General features: G+C 39.0%; 1 protein-coding gene across 1 annotated transcript; it reads right to left on the minus strand.

The window, feature by feature from the left end:
• Nucleotides 1-7351: 7351 nt before the first annotated feature.
• LOC106884684 (cryptic protein-like) lies at nt 7352-11555 on the minus strand. The gene is made up of 6 exons (XM_014936212.1): nt 11533-11555; nt 10959-11008; nt 10667-10843; nt 9696-9810; nt 9482-9591; nt 7352-7476 (listed from the first exon to the last, which is right to left on the minus strand). The coding sequence occupies exons 1-6, from the start codon at nt 11553-11555 to the stop codon at nt 7352-7354; spliced, it is 600 nt and encodes a 199-aa protein (XP_014791698.1).
• Nucleotides 11556-13745: the final 2190 nt, after the last annotated feature.

Here is a 13745-nt window from a genome sequence, read left to right on the forward strand (position 1 = left end):
ATAATTGTATGCTCCTTTTACTAGCCTAAGGTTTTCTTTGTCTTAATTGCCTGGGAAAAACTCTCATTGATTCTACAGCAAATGTAAAAACAGTCTTTGCAAAGTGCTTACAGTATGCTCAGTATACAGAGAGGTATATGCTTTGTAGTTGAAGTAGAAGATAATAGCAGTTTCATCTTCTAAAAATTACATTTGAAAAACTGACACCTTGCATACAAATACTTGCTGTAGTTGGCTTCGGGTATGTTAGGTTTTATCAGTAGTGTGAGGCTCAGGGAGTCATTAATTAGTGCAATATTCAGTTTTACAGTTGTATCTGACTGCAAAGTTAAGAATCAGTGTTATTAACTTCTAATGATGCCATCTCCTGGAGACTGGTGCTTGTGCTGGTGTTGTGATCTAGGAGCAGCACAGAGAACATGGAAAATAAACAGCAAAAAACCAAGATGGCTGATAAAAACAAGACTGAAGTAGGAGTGTGCATACGCTAAGAGTTTTGCCTTGGAGTACGGAGCCAAACTGTGCTGACAGATACTTTATTAAATGTCAGAAAATAATCTATCAGTTTTTGTCAGTTGCTGAGGGCAGTTCATTCTTCCTGTGCACTTGTACAGTGCCTAGCATAGCAAATCTCAATCTTGGTCAGGGCCTGTAGGCACTCTACTAATAATACAGCCATGTTTTAGCACAATGATATTGCTTGCAATTCATGTTCATGGCTTTTAATGTTATTGTTTGCGATGAATCAGTGCACATATTGCTAATAATGTGTCATCTTCTTCGCTCCATATCTTTGGGCTTTCTTTCTTCACTCGTAGCACCTTCAGTGATCACGGTGTCAAAGCCCACTCCAGAATTGCTTTCATTCACTGGGCAAGTAAATGCATGCAACATTGGCTTGATTGAATTCTAATAAACAGCTTCTCTGCAAATACTGGATGAATTTAAAATTTTTAACACTGGTAATGACTGGTATCTTTGCCTCCTGGTGAAAGGTACGCTGGCTGCACTGAGGCACATCTGTGTAAACCAGTGTTAATGGCTCTGTCAGTTCAACAAAGTAATGGGACTGAGTGTCTTCCCATGTGATCCTGTGGGGGATCAAGTTAAGTTATTCTTGCCTTCATAATGGACTGAGCTTACTACACTTTTCATATACACATTGTAGTGTATATTTTCATATCCTAAATTATATCTGTATAGTTTTCTTCCTGGAATTTCTACAAATTTCAATATCCTTTACACAGTGAGTATGACAAACATTAATGGTATCTCTACTGCCAAATACATAACTATGTTTTATTCTTGTCCCAGTGGGATGTTATACACTGTAATGGGAATTCATGAGTAGATTTTCTGCCCATTGACATTTAGGTTTTTTCTATTGTCTCTGCATTACAAGTTGCTCACTTCCTTTGGAAATAGGTCAAACAATCTTTCTAACCAAGCTAATAGCATTAGAACAGTGATTAGGTAATCAGATTTGGCTTGTCTAGCTGTGGGGTCTCCTTCACCTTTGCTGCACGTCTCTGCCACATCCCTGTGTCAGCAAGGATGGTCTAGCTGGAAACTAGGCCAATAAAATCAGAAAATAAAATTTTGTATGTTCAAGTGAGTGGACCTGGCTGACAGCATGACTGTCCCTGATAGCTGTATAAAGGGGACAGTAGACACATGTCTTTGTGGTCTTGCTATAAGTTCAAACTACTTGAGAAAGTTTCAGCACTGGTCATATAATTTGCAGGTGGAATTTGCATTTGATACATAGTTCTATCTGCATAGATGATTTTCTCTTGGAACTGTTGGTCTGCAGGCCTTCATACATTTTAGCACTGAGGTCTAGCTGTTGAACTTTTGTAGTTGTTTTTGGTTAACATCACTCATGGCAGGCATATCACTAAGAGGATGCACTCAGATAAAAGAAGAACACAGCATAGGAATATACTGAATTGGCTTTTGTTGCATTTCATTGCAGTAGTGGGAGATGTTGTACTGCACAGTATTTCTGCACAATCTTCTGCATAAGTCTTTTTTCCCACTTAGTTGCTATTCACCTGTCCACACAGACAGAGCTGGGGAGTAGCCTCTATGAAGAACAGTGGAAGGGAGAGACATAGAGGAAGAAGTACACACCTATATTTCTTGTTTTCTCTGAAGGCTAATGTTAAAAGCAATAAGAAATTTCCAGCTGTGTTATCAATAGGCATTATAAATGTTATTGACTAAAATTAACAAACCAACACCAGCATAGCAGACAGGAAAACAGAGCTCAATTCACTTTTGTCATCACATGGCCTTCATAATCTACCTTCAAATCTAAAGGCAATGTTTACTGATACTTTGTTTTCTGTCTGGGATTCCCTCCTTGTATGAGAAGCAGCTTCTTTACTGGTGCTGCATTATGCAGGTTTAAGGTAAGGGAACATAATGTTGTGACTGAAAGAACAGGCTGGCACGTAAAGCATGGGATTTGTCAAGTCTATTAATCTTCCTTCTTTTATAAAACTTTCTGGTCCAAGAAACAGTCTCCAGAAGAGTCCATGTCCAAAGTCAGGTAGGAAGGATCTTTGACACCTATTCTTTTTGATCCTAACTCTCTGCTTGTTCTTTTTAAAGCTGCTTTTGCAAAGACTGTATTTCCAGCATTGTACCACTTCTTAATCTTTAATTAAATTTTTCACGGTACCCTTTTCTATACTTTTTGGAAAGATGTGATCTTGGCAATATGAAAACATGAAGTACAACTTTCCCCATTAAACTTTCTAGATTTTGGCTTGACAGTTTCTGTCAGTACAGGAAGCAGACCTGTTCCTTTGATCTGTATACAAGATTTCGTCTTAACTAAACCTTTTGAAATGCTTATGAGTAAACCAAATCACATAAAGCTTTTTGTTTAGTGGACAGATATATGCATTGTAATGAAGAGAAGGGGCAAGACATGCTGCTGGTAAGAGATGCAGGATATTACATGGCATGTGTACAAAGGAAGTTCATGTTCAGCACTGTTGTGCTGTCTGGTGACAGAAAACTCTGTAAGCATGGGTTGAAAATGTCTTCTATAGTCCAGCCAGAATCAGTCTTGTGACTTGTGGCCTCATAGGTTGTATGTCTATTTCCACCCACAAGTTTCTGTGCCTAGTGAAAGGTGACCACATATCCCAGACAACACATGAAGCTCAGAGAAGTATCTTGGCTGGCAGAAAAGATCTTTGAGGTCCATGGGGCCAGCTGCCAGGACATTCAGCTAGGAAAATGTGCCTATAATTCCAATGTCTTTCTGGCTGTTTGCCTTTGAACATTTAGCAGTGCTTCTGTCCTGGTGGTACATTCTCAGCATTTCCTCCAAGTGTTGTCACAGAAATAATATCTGAATTGAAGCCTTGCAGGCTGGTTTATAAATTGTTTTTTTGTAAAGATGTGGTTGGGCTGAAGCAGACAAAGACACCTGCTCATGAAAGCTATTGCTGTGCCAGCATGTACCTGAAGACAAATGCTAGACTCAACACCCATAAGGCATCTGGTTTTATTCCAGTGGCATACGGCAGCTTCACTCCCTGAATAAGAAGTCACCCTCACAGCAGCATCAGCCAAGGGCAAAGTCAACCAACCAATGTGGAGGGAATTACATGTTTTAATGTCCACTCTGACAAACAAAATGCTTTGCAATCACAAGAAGTACTCATCATGCTCAGGTAATTTTGCAGAGTGCAAGAATACAGCCGCTCAGTTGTTGTTAAGTCTCCCATGCTCCTACAGGACTGTGTTGTGAAAAGGTGAGACAAGTGGTGAATTGCAGCTGATGATTGCAAGGTGACTGACTAGATAGGCCTCCACAAGACATATGCCTATAACTTGCAGTTCACAGGGCTGCTTAGCACATGAGCCAGCCTGCTGTAGTGTGTCAGACTTCCAATAAATGGAAGCCAAAGTATAAAGTTGGTATGCACTTGCTCAGGCACATGAAACCGGTGTGTGTAATGACCTAGATACACAGCCTGCTGACACACTGTTGGAATCAATGAAAGACATATAATAAAGTATCTGGGGGTAGACCTTAGCAATCTTAAATATGCCAATTTAAACCACCAACTCTGGGTAAACAATTAGTTCTGTTTCTATTTTGCCTGGCTGAAAAAAAAAAAAAAGATCTTTTTCACAGTTACAGGTGAGGGAAAGCTATGGGCAACTATGGGCAGTATGAACACTTTTCAGGGACAACAGAAATTCATCTCCCCTTGCTAGGAATAAAGTCACCTTGAGTGATAACCATCAGATACTCAAAAAGCCAAATGAGTGACACTTTCTCAGCATCTGGTCCCTGCAAGTTAGTTTTTCACATTAGGAGCAGATGGCAGAATCCCCCTGCAGACCTGTTCCGGGCTGCGGAGCTTCAGCTCTGGGGCATCAAGGCCACAGAGGAGTCAGCCCCCCCTGCCATGCTGTTCCCCTGGCCATGAGTCCTTATCAGCGGCATGTCCCGAGGGGTGGTGGAGGCTGGAGCAGTTGCAATCATAGGTTGCACCGTTTGTTTTAGTTTTGGAGTCAACCGTGAAGTGTGAAAGGTCTGTAGGCCCTGGGCCCTGTGAAGCATTTTATAAATATTTCTCTTTGAGGGTCTTCCGCCTGCCCAAATGTGGCTGCATATAGAGAGGGCACATCCATGAACTTGTGGCAACAGATGTCTGTTTTGCTGGGACATGCTATGTTTAACAGAGTGGCCCATAAATAGTTAGCATGAGGCTGGAGAGCAAGCATCGTTGTTTGCTATAAACAAACCTTACCAAAGTGCCTGTAATTACAGTGTTAGAAAGTTAACCAGTCCCCCCTGGTAGCAGGGAAGGAAAATAATGCTTTCTTTTATCTGTTATTGCAAACAGCTGGAGACAGATAAAAGCAGAGACAGTTTTAACCTAAGCAAAGATTGTGACTGTGTGCTATCCTTTGTTCTTCAGTGCTTTCTGTCCTTCTTAGTTTTTTATTTGAGAACAAGACTATGCATGGACAGCTGTTGAATGCTTTTTATTCTTTCCTCTCCTCAAACTCAACTCCTGTGGCTGCCTCCTATGTTTCATGTATGCAAAGACAACAGACTTTGTGCTCAATTCTGCTTGCTCGTACCAGACAAACATCTTTGACAACTAATCATCACTGAGGATATGTCTTGCCATAGTATGGTAGATGTAAAACAAACCTGAAGCAGTCATTTTCAGATTTTCCAGAAATACAGAACACAATGGCACAAGGGAGAAAGAAAAGGAACTGTTATCTTACAAACAAACAAACAAAAACCTTCTATCACTTCTTCTAGGTACACAGGAAAAAATTTTCAAATCCTAGCATTCCGAGTGAGTAGTGATTTACACTGACATTAATTATAATCACTTACGAAGTTAAGTTCCCCATTCAATGTTTTAAAACTGTATCTTGCTCCTTCTAATTAGGTGCCTTGGACTGATGTTTTGGTACAGCAGGAAAATATTGCTTTGCTAGACTTTGTAATTGATCTAATTCATACCAACCCAATAATGTATAGCTTCATCAAGGTGACTCTTGCAGACACATAGGCAGATCTATGTAAGGAGTTATCCCAGATCAGCTTTTCCTGATTAAATCTGCTATGGATGTTATTGCAACAGAAATAGCTCTTCTGTTGTAAACGCTGTCTTAGACAACTCTTTCCTTTTGTTAATTGTAATCTTTTATGGCTCTGTATTCTGTTGAGATAAAAATAAGAATTACTTCACATACATTTTTACTGTACTTTCCACATATATTGCTGCTTTTCTTCAAAAAGTAAAGCTTGTCTGAAGAACATGACAAGCTGTCTACAGACTTTATAGCAAAGCAAGATATTTTCACAATCGCATTCCTGCAATTTCAACATCTGATAAATAAAGGCATGACTATTTTCCTCCAGCTGTTCTCTTAGATATTTAATTATCCATTGCTAGTACCTCCTATTCAAAGTCTGTGGAAACACAAGCATATGGATACAGATGAGTTTCTGGGAGAAAAGGACTGTTTCTGGTCTAGTGTGAGTCTGATCTTAAGTGAAGAGTGAATCTAGTGAGTCTAGTCCTAAGTGAAGACTGGGAAGCATTACTCTTTCCACTCAAGTCTAGGGTGTGGAAAGGAGCAGGCTGAATACTTTGCAGTATTCAACATTAATATGTGTTAACACAATTAATCCCTTTAAAAGTCTGTTAATGGATGGTCATAGATTCAAAAGCATCCACAATATTAAGCCATTTGTTGGTGATGGATAATTCTCCACTTAATAACTGGACTGTTGTCTTGGTTTGTGTCACCAAAGAAATAAAGAAATTTTAAGATTAAATATATTGAACTTTTAAAAGTACTTAAGGATTTTATGAATCAATAATGTTTTTAACCAACAAAATTATAAATATGATTGTCTCTAGGTGGTAGCTCCACATTCAATGTAGGTACTATTTTGGAATCTCTTTGCATTTTTTTTTTAAACAAATGTATTTCTGGTATTTTATAAACTTCCATTACAAATGCAGTTGCACATTCCAAGCATTTTTTATTTTACAGTCCAGAAATACTAATATTTAAATGGTATATATAAATCAAGACAGATTTCCTATATAAAACGTTCAGAAGTTGCTCTTGTTGTCCTTTTAAAAATAAAGGAGAACTCCTGTTCCTAGGATGTGAAATAAAATATACCACTGAAAGACAAATCAGTATCTGCTATGTGTTCTTAAGAAACATACTTCCTGCCTAAGAATATACAGAGCTATAATAAACAATAGTAAAACCAGAAAGACTATGTAACTTTTAGAGTTCTTCTATATGTTAGGGTTTGAAATATATCTACCCTTAAACTCCTCCTTATCTCTTCAAATTTCAGATTGTTCCTTCTGCCCTGCTCTTTTCTTACTGTTTTGTTACAGGATACAATCGAATGACAAATGGTAGATAAGAATTTTCAAGTTTAAATAAAAGCAAACATAAAAGCTCTTCAGAAATGAAGTCATCTTTATTTGTTAAAAGAGGTGTACTGTGTACAAAGGAAATTACTATAATTTACAAGACTTAAGGCATAGAACATTGAGAATTTTTTCTCTTCCACTGGAAGAACAGTATTTTAGAACTAAAAGAATCATTAAAATCAGACATTAATAGTAGTAATAATATAATAATAAATACTTCACATTCATATAATCTGAATTTATAACAATTGAAACATTTTAGCATTAACTAATACATCATAATCTGCCTCCAACATGTAGGTAGGTAGAAGTGTTCCCTGTACCTTACAGAAGAAAAAAGTTGTAGTTGGTGAGGGTTACATCAGCCCTAAGGTATTTCCCTTTGTCCAGTTTCACAACTGCCAGCAGCAGAGCTCCAGGAGTACAGTGAGCAGGCAACTGAGCACAAACATGGTTTGCTGTAATCTTAGCCCATTAGAATATAGCCTGGTAATTTCCTCCCTTTCTGATTTCAGTTCTAAAAAAATATAAAGAAAAGAAAATTGTTAATGACTGAAATAGGCAAATTTTAAAACATAAGGATTTTCAACACACTTTGAAAGTCCCTGAAATCTCACAAGTACTTAAGTTAAAGGTATCAGCTGTTAAAGCCAATCAAAGACCCTATTCTCAGGGGAGAGATGTGAATAGATGTCCCATCAGTGATCGTTTGAGGAGCAACTGATAGCACTTATCAGCTCTTGCAGGCATTAGTCTCAGAATAATCAAAAGTAAATACCAAGCAAAGCAAGAGCAAGATCTTCACAAGAGGTATGCACTCAAGTCTGCCTGTAGCCTTTTAACCCTTCCTTTAACAAGAAAGGGCTTCATTTATTAGCACAAGCAGAAAGCCATACCCTCATGCATGTGAAAACCACTGAGTCTCTGTTCAGAGGACAAGCAGACGATTCTCCACTGTCGCCTTTATTGCCTTTGTTAGGCTGAGCTCCAGAGTAGTAAGCAGTAGACTGCTTTTACTGAGCTTGGTGAGGCCTGTTAGGTATTTTGCTCCTGTATTGGGAAACAATAGAGCTGATTCAAAAGCCAACACCCAAGGGAACTTTAACATTCAACTCTTCAGTAGAGTTTATCTAGCCAGTTGCGTGCCACACATCATTTGTCAATACAGAAGACTTCAAGACAAAAAGGGTTTTGGTGGTGTAGTGGGATTTTGATTTTGGCAGGGGTTTGTGGTTTTTTGTTGAGGTCTGAGGTTTGGTTTGGTTTGGTTTTGGTTGGGTTTTTTTTCCCCCTTCTGTCTTTCGTTGTCGTTGCAAAGATAGGAGTGTCACCTTTCTTTTGCCTTTCACTTCTTTGGACTTGTGGGCTTATCTCACAGTAGGACATATCCTGGGGACCTAGGAGGCTGAAGTTTTGGAATTTTTATTTACTTCCAAGTTGGTGGTATAAGTCAGGAGTCACAGCTTCAATGCATTGCTACTCAGACAAGAATCGGGAAAGGCTGGTAGTTCCTTGGGGTGCAAATGAATCTTGAAGCTATTTAGGTCTGTTTTCTTACCCTGCTAACTAGTGATGTTGGCACAACTGAAGGAATATATATTACAGCACAGAGTGGGATGAGACATCATGGATGCAGAAGAGCAAGAACATTTTGCATTAACTTTACCACTGGAAATAAAATAATATTAAACTCTTATTAGTAATCTCAGAGTACTGAAATAATCTGGACCTCAGTAGCCAGTTCTCTGTGGAAAATAAATTATCTGTAACACAATCCTTTCATATTTATGCTTGCTGATATGCTTTTTTTTTTCAAAAATACTCAAATATTTTTACAGGGATTTTCACAGGCTGATATATAAAGACTTGACTTAAAGTTATATAGTGCTTTTGAGGAGACTAGGTACTACTACTTCGAACTGATGAGTACTATGGCTATGTATTTTTTGTGAAGTGTACTCATTTGTAGAGCTCTGTACAAGAATATTTTAAGATTGGGATACACATCTTAAAATAAGGTTCAGACCTATTTTCTGCAACTTATGTGTTATGTAGCTAATGCAAGAACATGCAAGTTTTCAGCACTTGTTCCTCTAGTGTAATACTGGTTTCTACTTCTGCCACACCGGCTTACACTACTGTTTTTTCTTTCCTCATCTAAGAAAGATATTTCTATTCTCGGATATAGTTACTTGTACAATTTGTCCTGGTTAAGTGGCAAGTCATAGACATGAGCAGGTTTTGCAGAACAGAGAAACATTTTATCCCTGTAATTTTCAGTCAAAATAGGGGAAAGTTTCGTACTGCAAAGGATTATAAAGATCTCAAAGTCCTTTATGTGATGTGCTGTACAGGCAACAGCAGTATTATTTACTGTGTCACTAATTCATTCTCTGAAGCAAAGCAGGCCACTGCAGAAGCCTAAATAGAGCACATACAAAGTCCTCTGAGTACCTCATCTTTGCAGAAGGCAATTCTGATACTCACAAGATAAAAATGGTTGATTTAATGCCATTCCTTACCACAGTTATCGTGCATTATTTCTGAGAGACAGTTCAGAGTACCATAGCCGCACCGACACAGCCAACAGCCCTTCAGCACCCAGGCACCATGGGCAATGCTGCCGCAGTTGCTGTCAAGGACAAGGGAGACATTTGGTACGTCCCTGATCCCACCACAGAAAATAACTCTCCAGAGCACCTTGCTCACTGTCTCTGGCTTTGCTCTGGTTTTTACCTTTGCCGCTCATCATGTTCACAGTATCTGCCAGTGAAATGCTTTAGGCAGGCACAGAAAGCCCCTAGGATACAGGTCCCTCCATTTTGGCAGCAGTGCCTGTTCAGTTTTTTACCTGCAAGACAATGTTAGAGTTTACTAATCATCCCAGGGGCTTTGAACCTCCTCTTTTCCTCACTTGTTCTCTCAGGTCTCTCCAGTTGCCAAAGGGTCTTAAGAATATCTAGTTTTATTGTCTTTAGAGATAATAAAATTATCTGCCTGTTAGGAATGTTTGTTCAGTTAAACCCAGTTTGTTTAGTTAAGGATTAGAAGTAAACTACTTGGGATTAAAGGACGGTCAAGAAGCAACGCCTGGCAAATCCTGTAGCAGCAGTATCTATTCAAATGAAATATTTCACTTTGACAGAGGCAGGTTTCAGTCTCAATAAGAAATGGGGCATTTTCACTGAGAAGTGGTACTTATTTTTGAATAAAGGAGGCTTTGATACTGGGAAGAGTTGCTTAGTTTTGAGAGGGGAGGGGAACGCTCCCTCCTCAAGCCTATCTAAAACTTTATATAGGTGGGAAGAAACAGAAGTCTGTACTTGGTTGTTTTTACAAGTTTTATGTTTGTTTGTTTGGGGTTTTTTGGTTCTTGGTTTTTTGGGGTTTTTTTGTTGTTGTTGGTTTTTCTTTTCTATTAGTACTGTAACTTTTATTTTTGAATTAAATGATTTTTTGTCAAGAAATATGGGACCAACCCATTCTTAATTCCTAGCACTCTTCCCTGTTTTCCATTACCACCTTTTGCAGGTTCTACCTTAAATTTTTATCACCATTTCCTAAGTGGCCCCGGGCATAGTTTAAATGAACAGTCACAGTAAACCAGACAGCTGGAATCTTCCAGGACAGCAGTCAATGCATCACTGTGATACAATATTTTTTAAAGCCATTTTTATGGCATTGTTTAAATAAATAATGTTACCTACTCTCCGTAATCCCAGTGAAAGGTACCAGTGCCCTGGAATTCTGTTGCTTTCTGTTTTCATAACTCTGATTCATGTCACTGAGAGTATTTATCATAGTCCCTTCGTTCTTGGGCTGCTGCCTTTGTGCTGTGGCATTGAGACTTCTCATATATTCTTCAAGCTCTTCTTTTTCACTGCCTGGACAAGAAGTGCAGGTATGGAGGAGAATGGTAGCTATTAATAAATCAATACATACTGTAAATGTACTTAAGAAACACGGTTGAGGAAGAGGGAAACACGAAGTTCTCCTTACCTTTTCCTAAATGAACAGCCTGGCAGACCAGAGTAACAGTGAAAAGAATTCTACAAAAAATAAAGATCTGAAATAAATTTGTGTTAAAAAGACACAAACACCAAACGAAGACGGAGGCTGGGAGGGGAAGGGAAAATCTTTTTCAAAGCTTTATCAAGCATTGATAATATAAACTATAAATATTTTATACCAGCAGTAATTCGAATTAACACATAAAAAATATCAAATTATTCCTTAAAATTTGGGGGGTGGGGGGCGGAGGCCGGAGTGGGGCAGGCAGAGAACAGGGACATACAGATTAGTCTTACTTCCAGAAAGTTAGAGATTCCATGCATCTTCTGGTTAACAACCAGACAAAAATGTCACTAGCTGTGCATTTCATTACCACAACTAGTTGTTGCCACCAGTTACAAAAGCAGCAAAGGCAAGAGGAAAACATTAACCTTCACTCACAGTTCCAGGTACATTTGTTCCTTTCAGCTTCCTGGCCCGATTATCAACCAAAAAAAAAGCACTGCTAAAAAGAAAAGCATCCTCTGCTAGAGATGTTCCCTGGCAGTTTAGGGAGCCTTACCTAACGTGATTTCCCAAGTACATTTTTCCTGCAGGCTGAAGTACCGTGAGATCCTCCAGAAAAGCTTGAGCAGAAGGAAGAGGTCCAAAACCCGTCACTGAAGCCTATCACATGCAGCAGTTCTCACACCATACACGGCAACAACAGGAGAAAAGAGGATGGATGAAACTTCCGTCTTTCTGCCCACCTTATAACAACGTCGACAAGACATAGTCCAGTTGTACTGCTAGCTGAGCCTTTACTGAGGTCCTGACAGGCAGGGACCATCTCTCTAAGCTGGAACTCCCTGGCCTGCCCCCGATTTACATGTACTGCTGAAGGGTGGAGCAAAGTGGTGGCACCTACTGCTGCAGGGAGAGTTAAGGGCTGATGACCAGAAAGAAGCCCAAGCCAGGAAGATCACAACCCCAGTTCATCTCTTAACATTAAAAAAACCTTTTGCCACCACATGCTGCATGGGGAAGCAAAAGCTGTTCTGCAGAACTGCAATAGGTCTGTAATAAACTGCTGCAGGTATATAATGAAGATTAAAAAGCCTCAGCTCTATGTACATGCCTTGTCTCAAACAGGGTTTTCCATGGGCAGCTCTACTTTATGAAATTTTACCACTTTGCAGCACAGATAATCCTTAGAGTCTGCATTACAGACTTCTACCAAAAGTACTACAGAAAGCAGTATAAGGTTTGTTCTCTCACAAGAGCTGTTAACAAACTCTTGAAATACCTTCTGAAACTTTTTAACTAACAGTAAATTAGAGCCATAGTGAGTATTCCTAGTCTGAGTACATGCAATATCAGCAGGTATCTAGATTTAATTTACCATGTGTAGTGAAATGGGCTAGGACCGCTCACACAACTTTGGCTCAGCAGTGTCAGCAAAATGATCTGCAGCTGGACAGTGGTAAGAACACAGCTCTAGGGAGTGTTTTCTCAAATGGTTTGAGCTGTACCCAGGAGTGCACATGGCCTTTACATAAATTGTAACAGGAAACTGAAGCAATATAGCTTTGTTTTGTTGGGGGGTTGGGGGTGGGGGGGAGGGAGGGCATGGGGAAGGGGGATGCTTTCATTATGCTAGTGCAAATGAAGCTAGTACAAATTGCACCTGGGCTAGATTTATAATCACATCAGACATATGAGTCAGACCTTCACTGAAGAAATGGCTGTACTGGCCAAAGACATTGTAATCTCTTGTTTGTAACTCCCTGTGGAGCTGACACTCATGCCCCATCTAAGCTAATAGTTGGACATCTCTCATCCAATTTGGTACAAAAGATGGCTTAATTTACAAAGAGAGCTGTCTGAATTAGGCCAACCTGCCTTGCACTGAAGCAAATGGAGAGTGTTCTTGGGACATGCTCTTTCAAGGTTCCTGTGGGGATGCTGATCTTCAACAAGAGGACAGAATTGCACAGCTGGAGATGTGAAACAACTGTTTCTGCAAGGAATCCTTGTATGGGATGCTCTGCTGGGCTACATCAATCTCTGTGGATAAGGCATTCCCAGTGCTGGTACAACTGTTGATTCCAATTGATCTAAGCTCAACCACTTTCTTGTAGATATATGCTAACTCCTTTAGCTTCATGGTAATTGGTTTCATGGTGTATTTTATATTTGTTAGTAATTTAAACTGATTTAAATGAAACTATTCTTGTTGCAGACTTGTGCTGAAGTACCACACCTTCTAGAGTTGGGAGTCTGTGGTGTACTTTTGTGTGTAATTCAGCTAAATCATCGCTAGAAGAACTTATATGCTAACCCTTGTAGGTAAGATATTTAACAGAAAAAATGTTATGACAAAAATCACAACATATTAATTCATGAAGGGATTTTGTTTTTTGTATTTCAAATAGCAACAAGTTTGAGATACAGATTACTCTCACCTTTATGCTGTCTACCTCTACCTTCTGTGATTTACAATAACTTCTAAATTAAATACGTGTTAAAGTTTAGGTACTTGCTTAAAACCTGTCACATCTGTTCAAGTACTGTTGTGACAACAGATGCTGTTCTGACAACAGAAACTGTAAGATGTTTCACACAGAATGAAAGAGATGTCATTTTTGCATGTATTCACAAAATATGAATTTATCAACATATGAAATTATTTAGTTGTGGAAAACATTTACACTCCAAACAACTTTTGCTTTCATTTGAGTTCTCTAGCTGTATAATGGAGTTTGTATTTTGAGTTTAAAAAGAACAGCTGTAGTT

Source organism: Calidris pugnax, unplaced genomic scaffold (assembly GCF_001431845.1).
Source record: "Calidris pugnax isolate Ruff unplaced genomic scaffold, ASM143184v1 scaffold2, whole genome shotgun sequence".
Classification (NCBI taxonomy): domain Eukaryota; kingdom Metazoa; phylum Chordata; class Aves; order Charadriiformes; family Scolopacidae; genus Calidris; species Calidris pugnax.